General features: G+C 34.3%; 1 protein-coding gene across 1 annotated transcript; it reads right to left on the reverse strand.

Annotated features, from left to right (window-relative positions):
• Positions 1–3,898: 3,898 nt before the first annotated feature.
• LOC6504673 lies at positions 3,899–5,320 on the reverse strand. Its single transcript, XM_001966393.4, has 4 exons — positions 5,185–5,320; positions 5,065–5,121; positions 4,690–5,005; positions 3,899–4,635 (listed from the first exon to the last, which is right to left on the reverse strand). Exons 2-4 carry the CDS (start codon positions 5,076–5,078, stop codon positions 4,099–4,101), a joined length of 867 nt encoding a protein of 288 aa, XP_001966429.1. The 5' UTR covers positions 5,079–5,121; positions 5,185–5,320; the 3' UTR covers positions 3,899–4,098.
• Between the last annotated feature and the right edge of the window lie 6,894 nt (positions 5,321–12,214).

The raw sequence follows: 12,214 nt of genomic DNA on the forward strand, positions 1-12,214 counted from the left end.
GTTTTTCTAAAAAGCTCAGATATTTTTGATTATAAGAAAAAATAAACAAAAATATATATCGATTTGTAAGAAATATTTAGTAAAATAATTAAGAAAAAATATAATCTAAAATAAGCAAAGAACTAACTAAAAGAAAAGCTTGCCAAAAGAAACAGACTATCTTAACTATTTCTATTACAATTTTACTAATTAATTTATCTTATAAATAACTAAAATATTTTAGTTAAAAAAACACTATAATAAACCCTGAAAACTCATTAAAATTCCCCACCAAAAACCTCAAAATGAAACAGCTAATAAACTGGTAATAAATAGCCATTATTAACCCTTATTATGAACTCGGAGTTCTAAAGAGCTCATGGGCTAAGTAGCCACCCCCTTTGCGTATACCTTTCGGCTAGGGTATTATGAGCATTCCAGATTTCCGGGGCGGTGCTTTGTTGAATGAACACAATAAACTCGAATGGCTTTCGACTGGTGCCTACCTCTCTTGGCCTCTATAAGCCCCCCAGTGCCCCGTGCACAATTAAACCGCTTTCGGTCGCCAACCAACCAAGTCAGTCAGCCATTCAGTCAGTTAGTCATTCAGTCCAGTCCACCAGTTCAGCTATCCGTTCAGTCATTCACTCAGTTAGCCAGTCAGTCAGTCAGTCATTCAGTCTGGCAGTCTGGCAGTCAGACAAACGACCATCCGGCCATCGAACTATATCTTTGTCCACTGTCACGGTCTATTGCCTTCGCGATACTCTCGGGCTTGAACCTGGGCCACATTTAAATTGCAATTGTGTTGGGCTAAAGGGCCCAATGCCAGGCCCAGACCCAAGCACAGTACCAGGCCCTGGGCAGGCCTGTATATTTGGCCATAAACATATGTCAATGTGTGCACCACTACGACAGAAAAGGGGGAAAAATTCGAAGCAGAAAAGGTGACTCTTTTTGTGTCCAGCCATCCAATTGCATCTATTCTGCCAATGACCATATTTGCTACGAACCGTACGGAAGTGAATTCTTATCTGTAAATTGCAATTTAGGTAATAAAAAATACATAAAAATTATTTTAGTACAAAATATTAACTAATACTAGTAAATAAATATAAAATGAAAAGGCATCTTTAATCTTAAATTAGCCTAGGCCCAAAATATGATATTTTAAAAGTTTCTAAGGACCAGAAATATATGATAACTCTTCGACAAAAATCTCCCTTTATTTTTAAACTGCCTCTTAAATATATAGGCTTAAAAGAAAGTAATGATTTGTTAAATAACCTTATCAGAAATAAAGAAAAACCACCAAAAACTTAGCGCCAAAAACTGCACCCGAAACACTTTTCAACTTCAGAGATACTCCCATTTAAAGCTCTAATTTTTGAATGGCATTGTTTGGAATGTGAGGTATTCCCCTGTCTGTCATTATTTGGTTATTAAATGGAAACAGAGCAGCACTTATTTTAGACATTTTCGAGTGTCAAGTCGAAAGCTGGTAGGGAGGCAGAGCTCCCTGGTTATCGATACACAAAGGCAAGTGATAAATTCTCAAACTGAGTGGCGAGTCGGTTGGCGGTACCGGAAGTGTGCGTGTTACAATGCCACACTCGACATATAGTATAACATGGGCTCATACCCCCTCATCCTGAACCTCATCCTCCACCTCCTCCTCCTCCTCCTCCATCCACCCACACACATCCACCCAGAGAGACACACAGACTGTGACAGTACGCGTTACGTTTGTCAACTTCCGGTTCATTTGTTGTGTGAGTGTGCGTAAGTGTTTGCCGCAACAAAGAGGTTTCACAACATCCGCCATGACATCCGCCATACGACTCTCTCCATATACATATATAATATTATATATAGGTGTATATCACGAAATATATATCTATCTGTATAGTTACAGCTATTCAACGTACTTTATCAAATGATGGAGAATAAACTTTGAGCTGTTTTATTCCCATTCCCATTCCCATTCCCATTCCCAGAGTCAGTATTTCTGGGTAGTCAGTCGTCTAGGCAAAGTCGAATGATGCATTGTGTTTTTGCGTCTTCCTGTCACACATCCTAAAAGTTTCAGTTACGTCAGAATTACTTGTGACGTGTGAAGTCCTTACCCATACACAGACTCATGCAAAAAACACAGACACTTCACACACACACACACACACACACACACACACAGAAAGGAGAAAACAGAAAATACAAAACTTGTAGCATAACAAAATGCGCAATTCAGTGAGTTTTGGGTGCTGGGTTAATAAAAAGTCGTGTTAATTCTTGGCTAGCCAATAAACCACACTTGTTGCTTGGCTTTTTCAACAAAAACGATAAATGCATGCACTGGGAGAAAGGATTGTGTTAACTATAATATATAATAATTAAAATAAAAAGAGATGTCTGGGGAAACTTGTTTTTAAAAACTTGAAACAAATGTTTTTCTTATTGGACCTTTTTCTTAAATAATTTATCAGAAATGTGCTTGATATTTAGAAGTTTTTTAGACCAAAGAACTATATACTAAATACTACATCCTTAAGGAACCAATATTTAAATACTTCCTAGAACTAGATACAAGATACTATATCCTCACTCAAACATCCTTGAAGTCTGTCATTTTTCTGCCTTAAAATCTATTCTCTCCCTCTACACCTTTAAGACATGAAATTCCAAGGACCCTAAATTAAAAACCAATAAAAAGAGCGCCTTCAAAAATTGCTTTTAATATGAAAACATAATTTGATCAAGAGGCGAAAACTTTTCATTTCCGACAAGTTGCCAAAGCAAAGTGACTGTTTGCAGCTCCGGCCTAATGTTTTCGCCGTAAACCAATTAGTTTTTGATGAAAGCCCTAAATCAGATTACCATAAGTAGCCGGGATGGCAGGGCACACGACTAATTGTTTTGTATTTAGTTTGGTTAACAATATCAGCCAGTGCATGTGTTCAGTTGCAGTTCCAGTTCCAGTTGCAGCTGCAGCCTTTTAATATAATTAGGCACTGAAAATTGCATTATTTTTATTATTGTATCGAGAACAACAAAAAGGTGTATATATTCTCTCTGTGGCAGGCACATCCCTGGCCTAGGCCGCGTGGATGGCCAGGACATAGTAGTCGATGTCGAGCCTGCTGGATCGCTTTGTGTCCAATAATTCGATTTGTGGACTTTTTAACGGTAAAGTTGTGGGTGTGGCTCGCTCAGGTTTGGCTTGGCACGGGGTCCACCCTTTAATGGCACTTTGAGTGCATTAGATCCAAAGTGGCTGGAAGTAAACTTTATTATTGTGGCTGAGTACCAAATAGGACTCATACTTTTGGTCCACCTGCAGTGGCAGTGGCTATGTCAGTGACAGGAGCAGTAGCTGCCCTTTTGCTTTTAATTAAAATCAAACTTTTAAGCAAAGCATCCTGGGCCTGGATCTTTAAAATTCAATTTAAAAATTCCGTCGGGGAATGCATGAAAGTGGAATAAAATGTCATCAGGTTTGTCAAATTGGTTATTAGAATGTGCCTAATATGGATTCAAGGCCTGTTGGCCAAAAATGTGAAAATATATCCTTGATATCCTTGTTATTCTCCGCCCCCGAAGGCAAACGGGTCCAGCCCCAGTCCTTAGTCCCCAGTCCCCAGTCCCCAGTCCCATCCCTGTCCCTGTCCCTGTCCCTGTCCTGAAATGTGTTTATTTGGCTTTTCCCTGACGGTTTTCCATCATCAGCAAGTGGTGGAAAGTGACAAAATAAATACCCCGAAAGCAAATGTCTTGTCCTGTCAGGGATTTCAGCATCCCACCCAGCCTGCCCTTTCATGTCCTTTGGCTTCTGGAGCTCCTGATTGCTGGGATACAGTTGCCTTCAAATCCCTGCAAATAATACCATATTCACAAATATTTTCACAAGATTAAAAATAGAAACTTTGTTTTTAAATAAAATTTAACATAGATTTTGGAAATACATATTTTGATTTTAAGGATATGTTAAGAATGATTGGTGTTTCATGTACGCGTTCTCCTTCAACTTCTGATGCAATCTTTGAAATATTCTCCTTTTGTTGCAGAGTTTTGTGAATTATAAAAATCGTGTTTGTCATTGGTAATAATGAGGATATATTCCTCCTAAAACACTCCACGCAGACAGGCAATTACCATGAGAATGTGGGCCAGATTGATCCAGTACCAGAGTCCTTCTGATTTTTGCTTCTCCGACTCCTTTTCTAACTCCCGGCTGGAAGGCGAAGTTGAAGGCGCGCCCGACTGCGAAGCGGAGATCGTACGTGAAACGATATACTTCCCCCCATTGGCCAAAAGACTCCAAGTACTGCTCGAGTCGGAATCCCTCTGGTCGAGACACATCCGGTGGCCAGACAGGAGCTCCGTTTGCCGCAGGACCTGCTCACACACCGGCTTCAGGAGCACCATCTGTTCGGCGAGCGTCGAATCGATTCCTGGCAGTGGTATCAGGGCTCCCTCGGAGTGCACCTCCCACAGCAGGCAGTCGGACGTGTCCTGCAGGCTTCGATGGGCGTGGCTGAAGCCATCCACCGACAGGGTCCGATGCAGATCAATTTCATTATCCTTGGAGTCCTTAGTGCCGCGCAGGTGATGCGATTTACTGTGTCCCTGGCCACGGGTTAGCCGTTCATGACCAAGTTGCTGGAAAAAGGATATCCGGATTATTGCTATCAATAATTTTTTTATATTTCTTACCAAACGAATAATTTCCAAACAATCTTTCATCTCATCCATGTCCTCGTCATCTGGATCCTCATCAAAATCAGACAGATCCATGTCGAGGATACGGGTTCCCAGGACCACCACACCTTGCAGATCATCCTTGGAGGCGGCAGTGTGGTGAATAGTTCGCATCAGTTCGTTCATCGAGGGATTCGCCAGGAAGACATTGTTGCTGGAGGAACCTGTTGGGGAACTGGCAGGAACCTGGGTCAGAGATCGCTCCTCTCCTTGGCCATCTTCCCGTCTTCGTCTTCTCTTATTAGTGCCAGATGAAAAAGCACGACTGCCTCTACAGTTTAATGATTAAAAAATTATACAAAATGTTATTATTTTTTCTATTTAGCTCACATTTGCATCCACATTTTATTTAATACATGAATACAAGGAAACGCCTCTAAGGACCACCTGAAGGGAGAAGAGAGAAGCCATAGTCATCGAAAGAATCCACGAGACTCTTCTGAAACTTACCAAAAAAATTTTGACAAATTCTATTTTGTAAAAATAACAAAAAACGAATATTTAACGAATGAGTGTGTGGGTGCCTGGTTCTGTGTATTTGATGGAACGGCTTCCAAATCTGAAATACATCCACCAGCCCTCTACTTTTAACTTATTTATTTTAAATACTTTTCACAAACACACACCTTATTTTACTGCTCCTTATAAGCAATTTTTTTGTTGTTAAATTTTGTTGCCAGTTTTTATTACTTTTCATATTTTGTTTTTTTCGTTTTTTCTCTGCCTTCCAGGAAAGAGACACTTGATTCAGATTGTCCTTCGTCCCGCAGGATGTCTGCCATTTTATAAGCAATACCATGCCGGGAGACGAGCTTGGCGGCCACATTGTCGGCTTAAGTGCCACCATCCCCGAAATGTTTCCGTTGAAAGTAAATTACATTTTATTTGATTTTAAGTGAATTATTTACTTTCTTGTTTCTCGGTGTTTTTCAACAACCAGTAAGTAGTCATATTTTAATATTTTCTTTTTTAGAAAACAAGGTAGTAGGGGAGCTGCAAGAAGTTAAGTGAGAAATTTTGGTTATAAAGTTGCTAAAAATCATTTTTCTTTAAAAGAAAGTAGAAAATCTCATGGATTCAGTTTATTTATTAAAGTTTCAAGTCATAGCTTTGAAAAGAAACTATATTTTTAAGAAGTTTGAGAAACAGAAACCTAACGAACAGTTTTTGGAGGCTTACCTCTTTAGTTTAACAATTCAATTTGTTATGTTTAAGAAAACTTTCAGTTGTAAATTTGTAATTTATATTATTAGTATCTAATATATTTATATTTAAATTATAGTTTTAAGAACTGTGTTTCATAAAGTCCTCACTGAAGCCGGGTTTCGTTAACAGCGGGCTGTCATTTCGAAATCAACAAGTTCGTTGTCGACGAAACCTGCATGCTGTGTGGAATAACAACGTTTAATAAATAAATAAATCACATTTAAATTCCATCGAGATGTTATAATAAGGATATTTTGTGTAGAATATGATTCGTTTCGCCAATGGCATTCGAATGTTTGAATAAACTATACAAAAGCCCGGACGAGGTAAGTAAGGAAAGGCAAGGTAAGGTAAGGTATGGCACAATGTACATATTTTGCTTTCAGAGTTTGCATTACGCATTAGACATTCATAAGAGGGAAAATAAATCTGGCTAACATCAAGGTGGAAGAAAAGAAAAGCTTATATGCGATGGGGATTCTGGGGCGGGGGTGGAGAGTGTGTGTATTACTGGTGTGTACATAAAACACAGGTACACGGCACACCTGAGCTCTGTCTGGAACAATGAAAGCTCACAAGGGGCGAGAAAATATCATTCATATATGAGGATAGTGTTGCCTTTTTACACGGATTTGCATTATATTACAAAAAATAAGGAAGCATTAAATAAATCAATAAAAAAACAAATATTAAAGTTCAGGATTTTCGCATTCGAAGGCCAAAGGTGGAGCCCACAAATGAAAACCAATGGCTTGTGTCTTAAATCCAAGAAACCCGAATTTTAATTTGAAATAAAAGACAGATTTAGTTTTTACGCTATATATATTATTGGTAATTTATTTAATTTTCATTTACAATAGTTTTGTTTTGGAGACCGAACGTTTTATGTAAATATATATTAATAGGCTTATAAGGTTTGGTTTCTTGTTCAATTTCGGGATTATTACTTTTATTGGCTGACAGTCGATTATAAAATCGCAAAATACAATTTTTGTTCTTGTCCATATATTCCTCCATCGCTATATTATATATATATAATATACTGTTTAAACAAAGACCATCGTAAAATCTATTTTAAAATTTATTCATGTGATTGATCAATTGGATTCTCTTAGGATATCTAAGTTGTATTTTTTCTCACTGACTGCAGCTGTTAACAATTGGGATTGTTGCTTGGATTTTTATCTCGGATAGTTGCACTAATTTTTTATCAATCCGGAAAACAATATTTTCGCTTTGTGTCTTTGTTAAGTAATACAATTTTTCCTCAATATATATATTATTTGTTTGGTATTTATTTTGAACGTAAAGGAGCGATATATATATGCATTTGTCACTTACACTTCGCCTTCCGATCGATTAAACAACTTAGAGATTATAGTTTAATTTGAAAAACTAATTAAGGCCGTCTCGAAATCACTACAGCATCTAAAAAAGAGTTTATTCCTCGCCTCTGTCTATATATATATAATATATATGTTTCAATTCAGTAGAAGTTATAGAGAATATGTATGGTGAATCAAACGATCTAAGAGAGCAGGAAAAAGCTAAAACTTGCACCTAAAATAGCCAATGTTTCTTGTGGTTTTTCGTTTTCGTTTTGCGGAACATAATCTAGTGCCACACTATATAGTTCTGTGGATCGGTGATATAATATATATAAATATGCATTATCCTTTTTCTGACTAGATACCTTTTTTGTATGGTTTTTGCTTAATGAATAGGCAAATTATTGGAAACTTCTAAGAAAGAGCGAAGTATAAGATGTGTAAGTACTGTTTTCTGCTTTTTTGAGATTACATTCTGTGTTCTTATATAAGTTTTTGTTTTTGGTTTTCGTTTTAAGAAGTTAATAATAATGTGTTAGTATACTATGTATCTACGAGATTGTGGTGTCATGTGGAATTGATAAATTTTTGTTTTTTTTTTTTTTAATAAAAGAAAATGTACTTTTGCAGTTCTATGTTTTGTTCTGTAAGCATCCTTCGTCCTACTTATCGGCACTAAGTTTCGCAAGTTATGTCTTAAATTTCTTATCGATTATAGTCTTTCAACATTGAAAAAAAAAATAGAAAAAAAAATGTATCAACTAAACTAAAACCAATTTTTGCCTTTTTCGATTTTTTACGTACGTATGCAATAACACTGTGCGACAAAAAAAAAAAAAAACGAAATACACTTGGGAAACGAGATAGTGTAGGTTGTTAATCTGGTCGAAGAGAACTCAAAAATATTTTTTTTATATTTTTGGAACCCTCCAATTTTTTTTTATTTAAAAAAAACCGTTTTTCGGGACTTTTTTGCGCTTAAAAATTCCTGAACGCGTTTTTTTCAACCGATTTCAAAATTTTCGGTGTTTTTCAATAGTTAAATGTTGTAGCTTTTGAAAAAAAAATATATCTTCGATTTTGTTGAACAAAAAGGACAAAATTTTTACACCTGAAACTAAAGTTTTCGACTTTTATTCGTGTTTTTCGGATTTTGATGCCAGTTTTTCGGTAAAACTAACTAAAATTCTGTCATGTTTGCCACATATCAATGTTGTCTCATTCATTCTGAATAAAACGAGATAAATTTCATCAAAAAATAATTAAAATTGGTAAAGTTATAACGCCTTTCCCAAAAAAAGTCAATTCAACCTAGCGAGCGCTCCGGAGTAACAATGTGTATAAGAATAAGAGTATATTGCTTTGTTCTGACAAAAAGTTTGTCATTTATGCCACATATTAATATTGTCTCAATAATACTGAATAGAACGAGACAAATTTCATTAAAAAATAATACAAATTGTTGAAGTTATAACGCTTTTCCCAAAAAAAGTCAATAAAACCATGGGAGCACTATAAGAAGAAGAGCATATTCCTGACTTATACACACAGGTACTCCGGAGCGCACGCAAGGTTGAATTGACTTTTTTTGGGAAAAGCGTTATAACTTCACCAATTTTCATTATTTTTTAATAAAATTTGTCTCGTTCTATTCAGTATTATTGAGACAATATTAATATGTGGCATAAATGACAAACTTTTTGTCAGAAGAAAGCAATATACTCTTATTTTTATACACATTGTTCCTCCGAAGCGCCCGCTAGGTTGAGTTGACTTTTTTTGGGAAAAGCGTTATAACTTCACCAATTTTCATTATTTTTTGATGAAATTTGTCTCGTTTTATTCAGAATGAATGAGACAACATTGATATGTGGCAAACATGACAGAATTTTAGTAAGTTTTACCGAAAAACTGGCATCAAAATCCGAAAAACACGAATAAAAGTCGAAAACTTTAGTTTCAGGTGTAAAAATTTTGTCCTTTTTGTTCAACAAAATCGAAGATATATTTTTTTTTCAAAAGCTACAACATTTAACTATTGAAAAACACCGAAAATTTTGAAATCGGTTGAAAAAAACGCGTTCAGGAATTTTTAAGCGCAAAAAAGTCCCGAAAAAACGGTTTTTTTTAAATAAAAAAAAATTGGAGGGTTCCTAAAATATAAAAAAAATATTTTTGAGTTCTCTTCGACCAGATTAACAACCTACACTATCTCGTTTCTCAAGTGTTTTTTCACTGTCGCACCGTGTAATTATTAATTAATTATTGTTTATAAACTATGCACGTACTTGCTATGTTTACTTCGTTATTAGTTTTGGTCTAGCGCTTCTTTTTTTAACGTATCACTTATCACTGTGATGTCTATATGCTTTTTGAATCGTTTTCTGGTTACACAATAATTCACCTTTTTTATTTCGCATCTACAATTTCTTTTTAATATATATATATATTTTTTTTTTATTTTATTGTAGCCGGAAGGAAGAGAAATGGCTGTCAAAGGTTTCTGTTTGCGATTTGAGCAAAACCCCTTACGTGTATTTTAGGGCTTAATTTCTTTCAGTGTCTTATTTTTTAGCATTATTGGAATTCATTGATGAACATAATAGATATATACGTATATTTTTTTATGTAGGTATGTATGTATTTTATGTTTAGGAGAAGTCAGGCTAAGCAACTAAAGAACTCATCAAATCTAAAATCTAAGATGTTTCAATCTCAATTACTAAATAAAATATGTTTATGTGTGTTTGTTGTGTGAGAGTGTGTTTTTTTTAGCATATATCTCTATATAGCTGATTTCTTAGGTCTTTACTAAGTCTAATATTGAACAATAATGTTTTTGTTGTCTGGGTTTCTAAAAACCATTAACTAACCTAATCGTTTTCGAAAATTCAAAATTTATATTCCAATATAATTATTGTTAAAGTGTTGAACAGTTTCGTTTCCATCTACAGTTTAATTTATACTTTCTTTATATATAGAGTTAAGTGAAGTTTCTATATATATATAATATATATATAGTCATATATATATTGTTGTTTCCTGGCGTCGAAGTGGCTATTGTGGTTGCATTGCAATAAAAAATGATATATCAGAAACCCCAATTGTATACCTACGCGCTCCTATACGTATTTCACTTCAGTTTTAAGTTTTCATTTTAAATCTTTACTTTCCGTTCGCTTCATTGTAAAATTTCTTATTTGAAAATCTAATGTAGACAAGCAATGTTTAAATGTATACATATTATATTCGTTTTAAAATTTTCATCTTGTTTCCTATATAGTTTTTGTTTTTTAATTTTATTGATTATTTAGCTGATGCTGCCGTTGTTTTTTTTTAGTTCTTTTTTTATTGTTAACATAGAATATTTAAGAATGGATAAAATGCAGCTATGCTGGAAGTACTAGTAAAATTTAGTATCACAGTATTTTATATAAGATCAACTTTTTGTTTATCCATTATATGCTTGCTGTATTTTATGCAAATATTACCTATTTTCTCATGTGTCTCGTCGTCACATTAATGCCATGGGTATTATATGTAAATTTATAAACAAATAATTCAGGAATTCTACCACGTTTTCTCTTATTTTTTTCTTCGCTTTTTATTCAAAACATATTGTACATGAATAACATTAAACTAAATGGAAAAAATTTTACTTCGAATTTGGGGAAAACTTCTCACTTAATGTAAGTTACAGGATAACACCGAATCGATTGCATCCACTTAGGCTTCGGACATTGGCTGTCCCGCTCTAAAATGTCATGCCGTCTTTTTCATTTTCAAAAGGAATCAACTTTTTTGATTGCATTTCAGATGCAATTTAATATTTTGTTTTGGGGAAATTTCATGTACAATTAAGTCAAAAAAAGAACTCAAAAAGAAGCCTCAATACATGGTGACAGTTTCAGTTCAACATTTCGGGGTCACCAAGTACTGGGCGCAAAAATTTCGAGGTCACCAAATATTGGGGCCACAAAAAAATCGTTTTGTTTTTTTTTTTTATTAAAAATTAAACGAGCAATCAGCAAAAAAATGTATTGGCAGTGAAACCAACTAAAAAGTTTATGTTTTCTCTGTTTTTGTTGTTTTTCTATGTTGTCTATATATATATTATATACTGGAAGAAATCAGAGGAAGCAGTGAATTTTTCATTTGGTTTTTTCATGTGGGGTGAAAAAAATAGCAAGATCGGTATGTTGTTCTTCTGTCCAAAAAAACTAATACAATATAATGCAAAATGACATTACAAGCTTTCTTGGTTAACATTTTTAAGCAGTCGCCTGTCTTTTTGCTTTAATTGGTTAATCTGGTTTCATTTTCTTCTTATTTTTGTTTTTGTTTTTGTTAGCTTTGGAGAGCTTTCTTTGTTGTAGATTTGTAACTAATCTAATACGTAATTTATTTCAACTAATCTGGCAATTACAAAGAAATCTAAATAATCTGGTAGTTGATTAATAGTTTTTGTATATTAGTTAAAGTCTCATTCTAGCCAAGAACATAGTATGGTTCCGTATATGATTTGAAGAAAAATATGTACGTGAGAAATATGTATCTTTTCGAAATCTACTTTTCAATTTATATGTATATGTATATATTAAGCGTGAGTTTATTATATTATTTATTATGTCGTTGCAAATAACATAACTTAACAACATACACATTTCTTCTTAATTGTAAACAAAATCCATTCTCCAGATTCCATGTGAAAGTTAAAGGTTTCTTTTTGTTTATCTTGTGTCTCTCTGGTTGTTTGTTTATATTTTCATATACTTTTTGTAACAATATCATCTTTTTTTTGTTTGTTTGAAACTTGTAAAATCTAAAACAGTGTACATCTCATATAATATACGTAAAATGTAATTTGTTAAGAATGCAACCGATATATATATATATATATAATATATTTCTTGTGGGAAAACTTGTGTGAGAGAAGGAAGAAGTCG

This window comes from Drosophila ananassae, chromosome XL, assembly GCF_017639315.1.
Source record: "Drosophila ananassae strain 14024-0371.13 chromosome XL, ASM1763931v2, whole genome shotgun sequence".
NCBI lineage: Eukaryota > Metazoa > Arthropoda > Insecta > Diptera > Drosophilidae > Drosophila > Drosophila ananassae.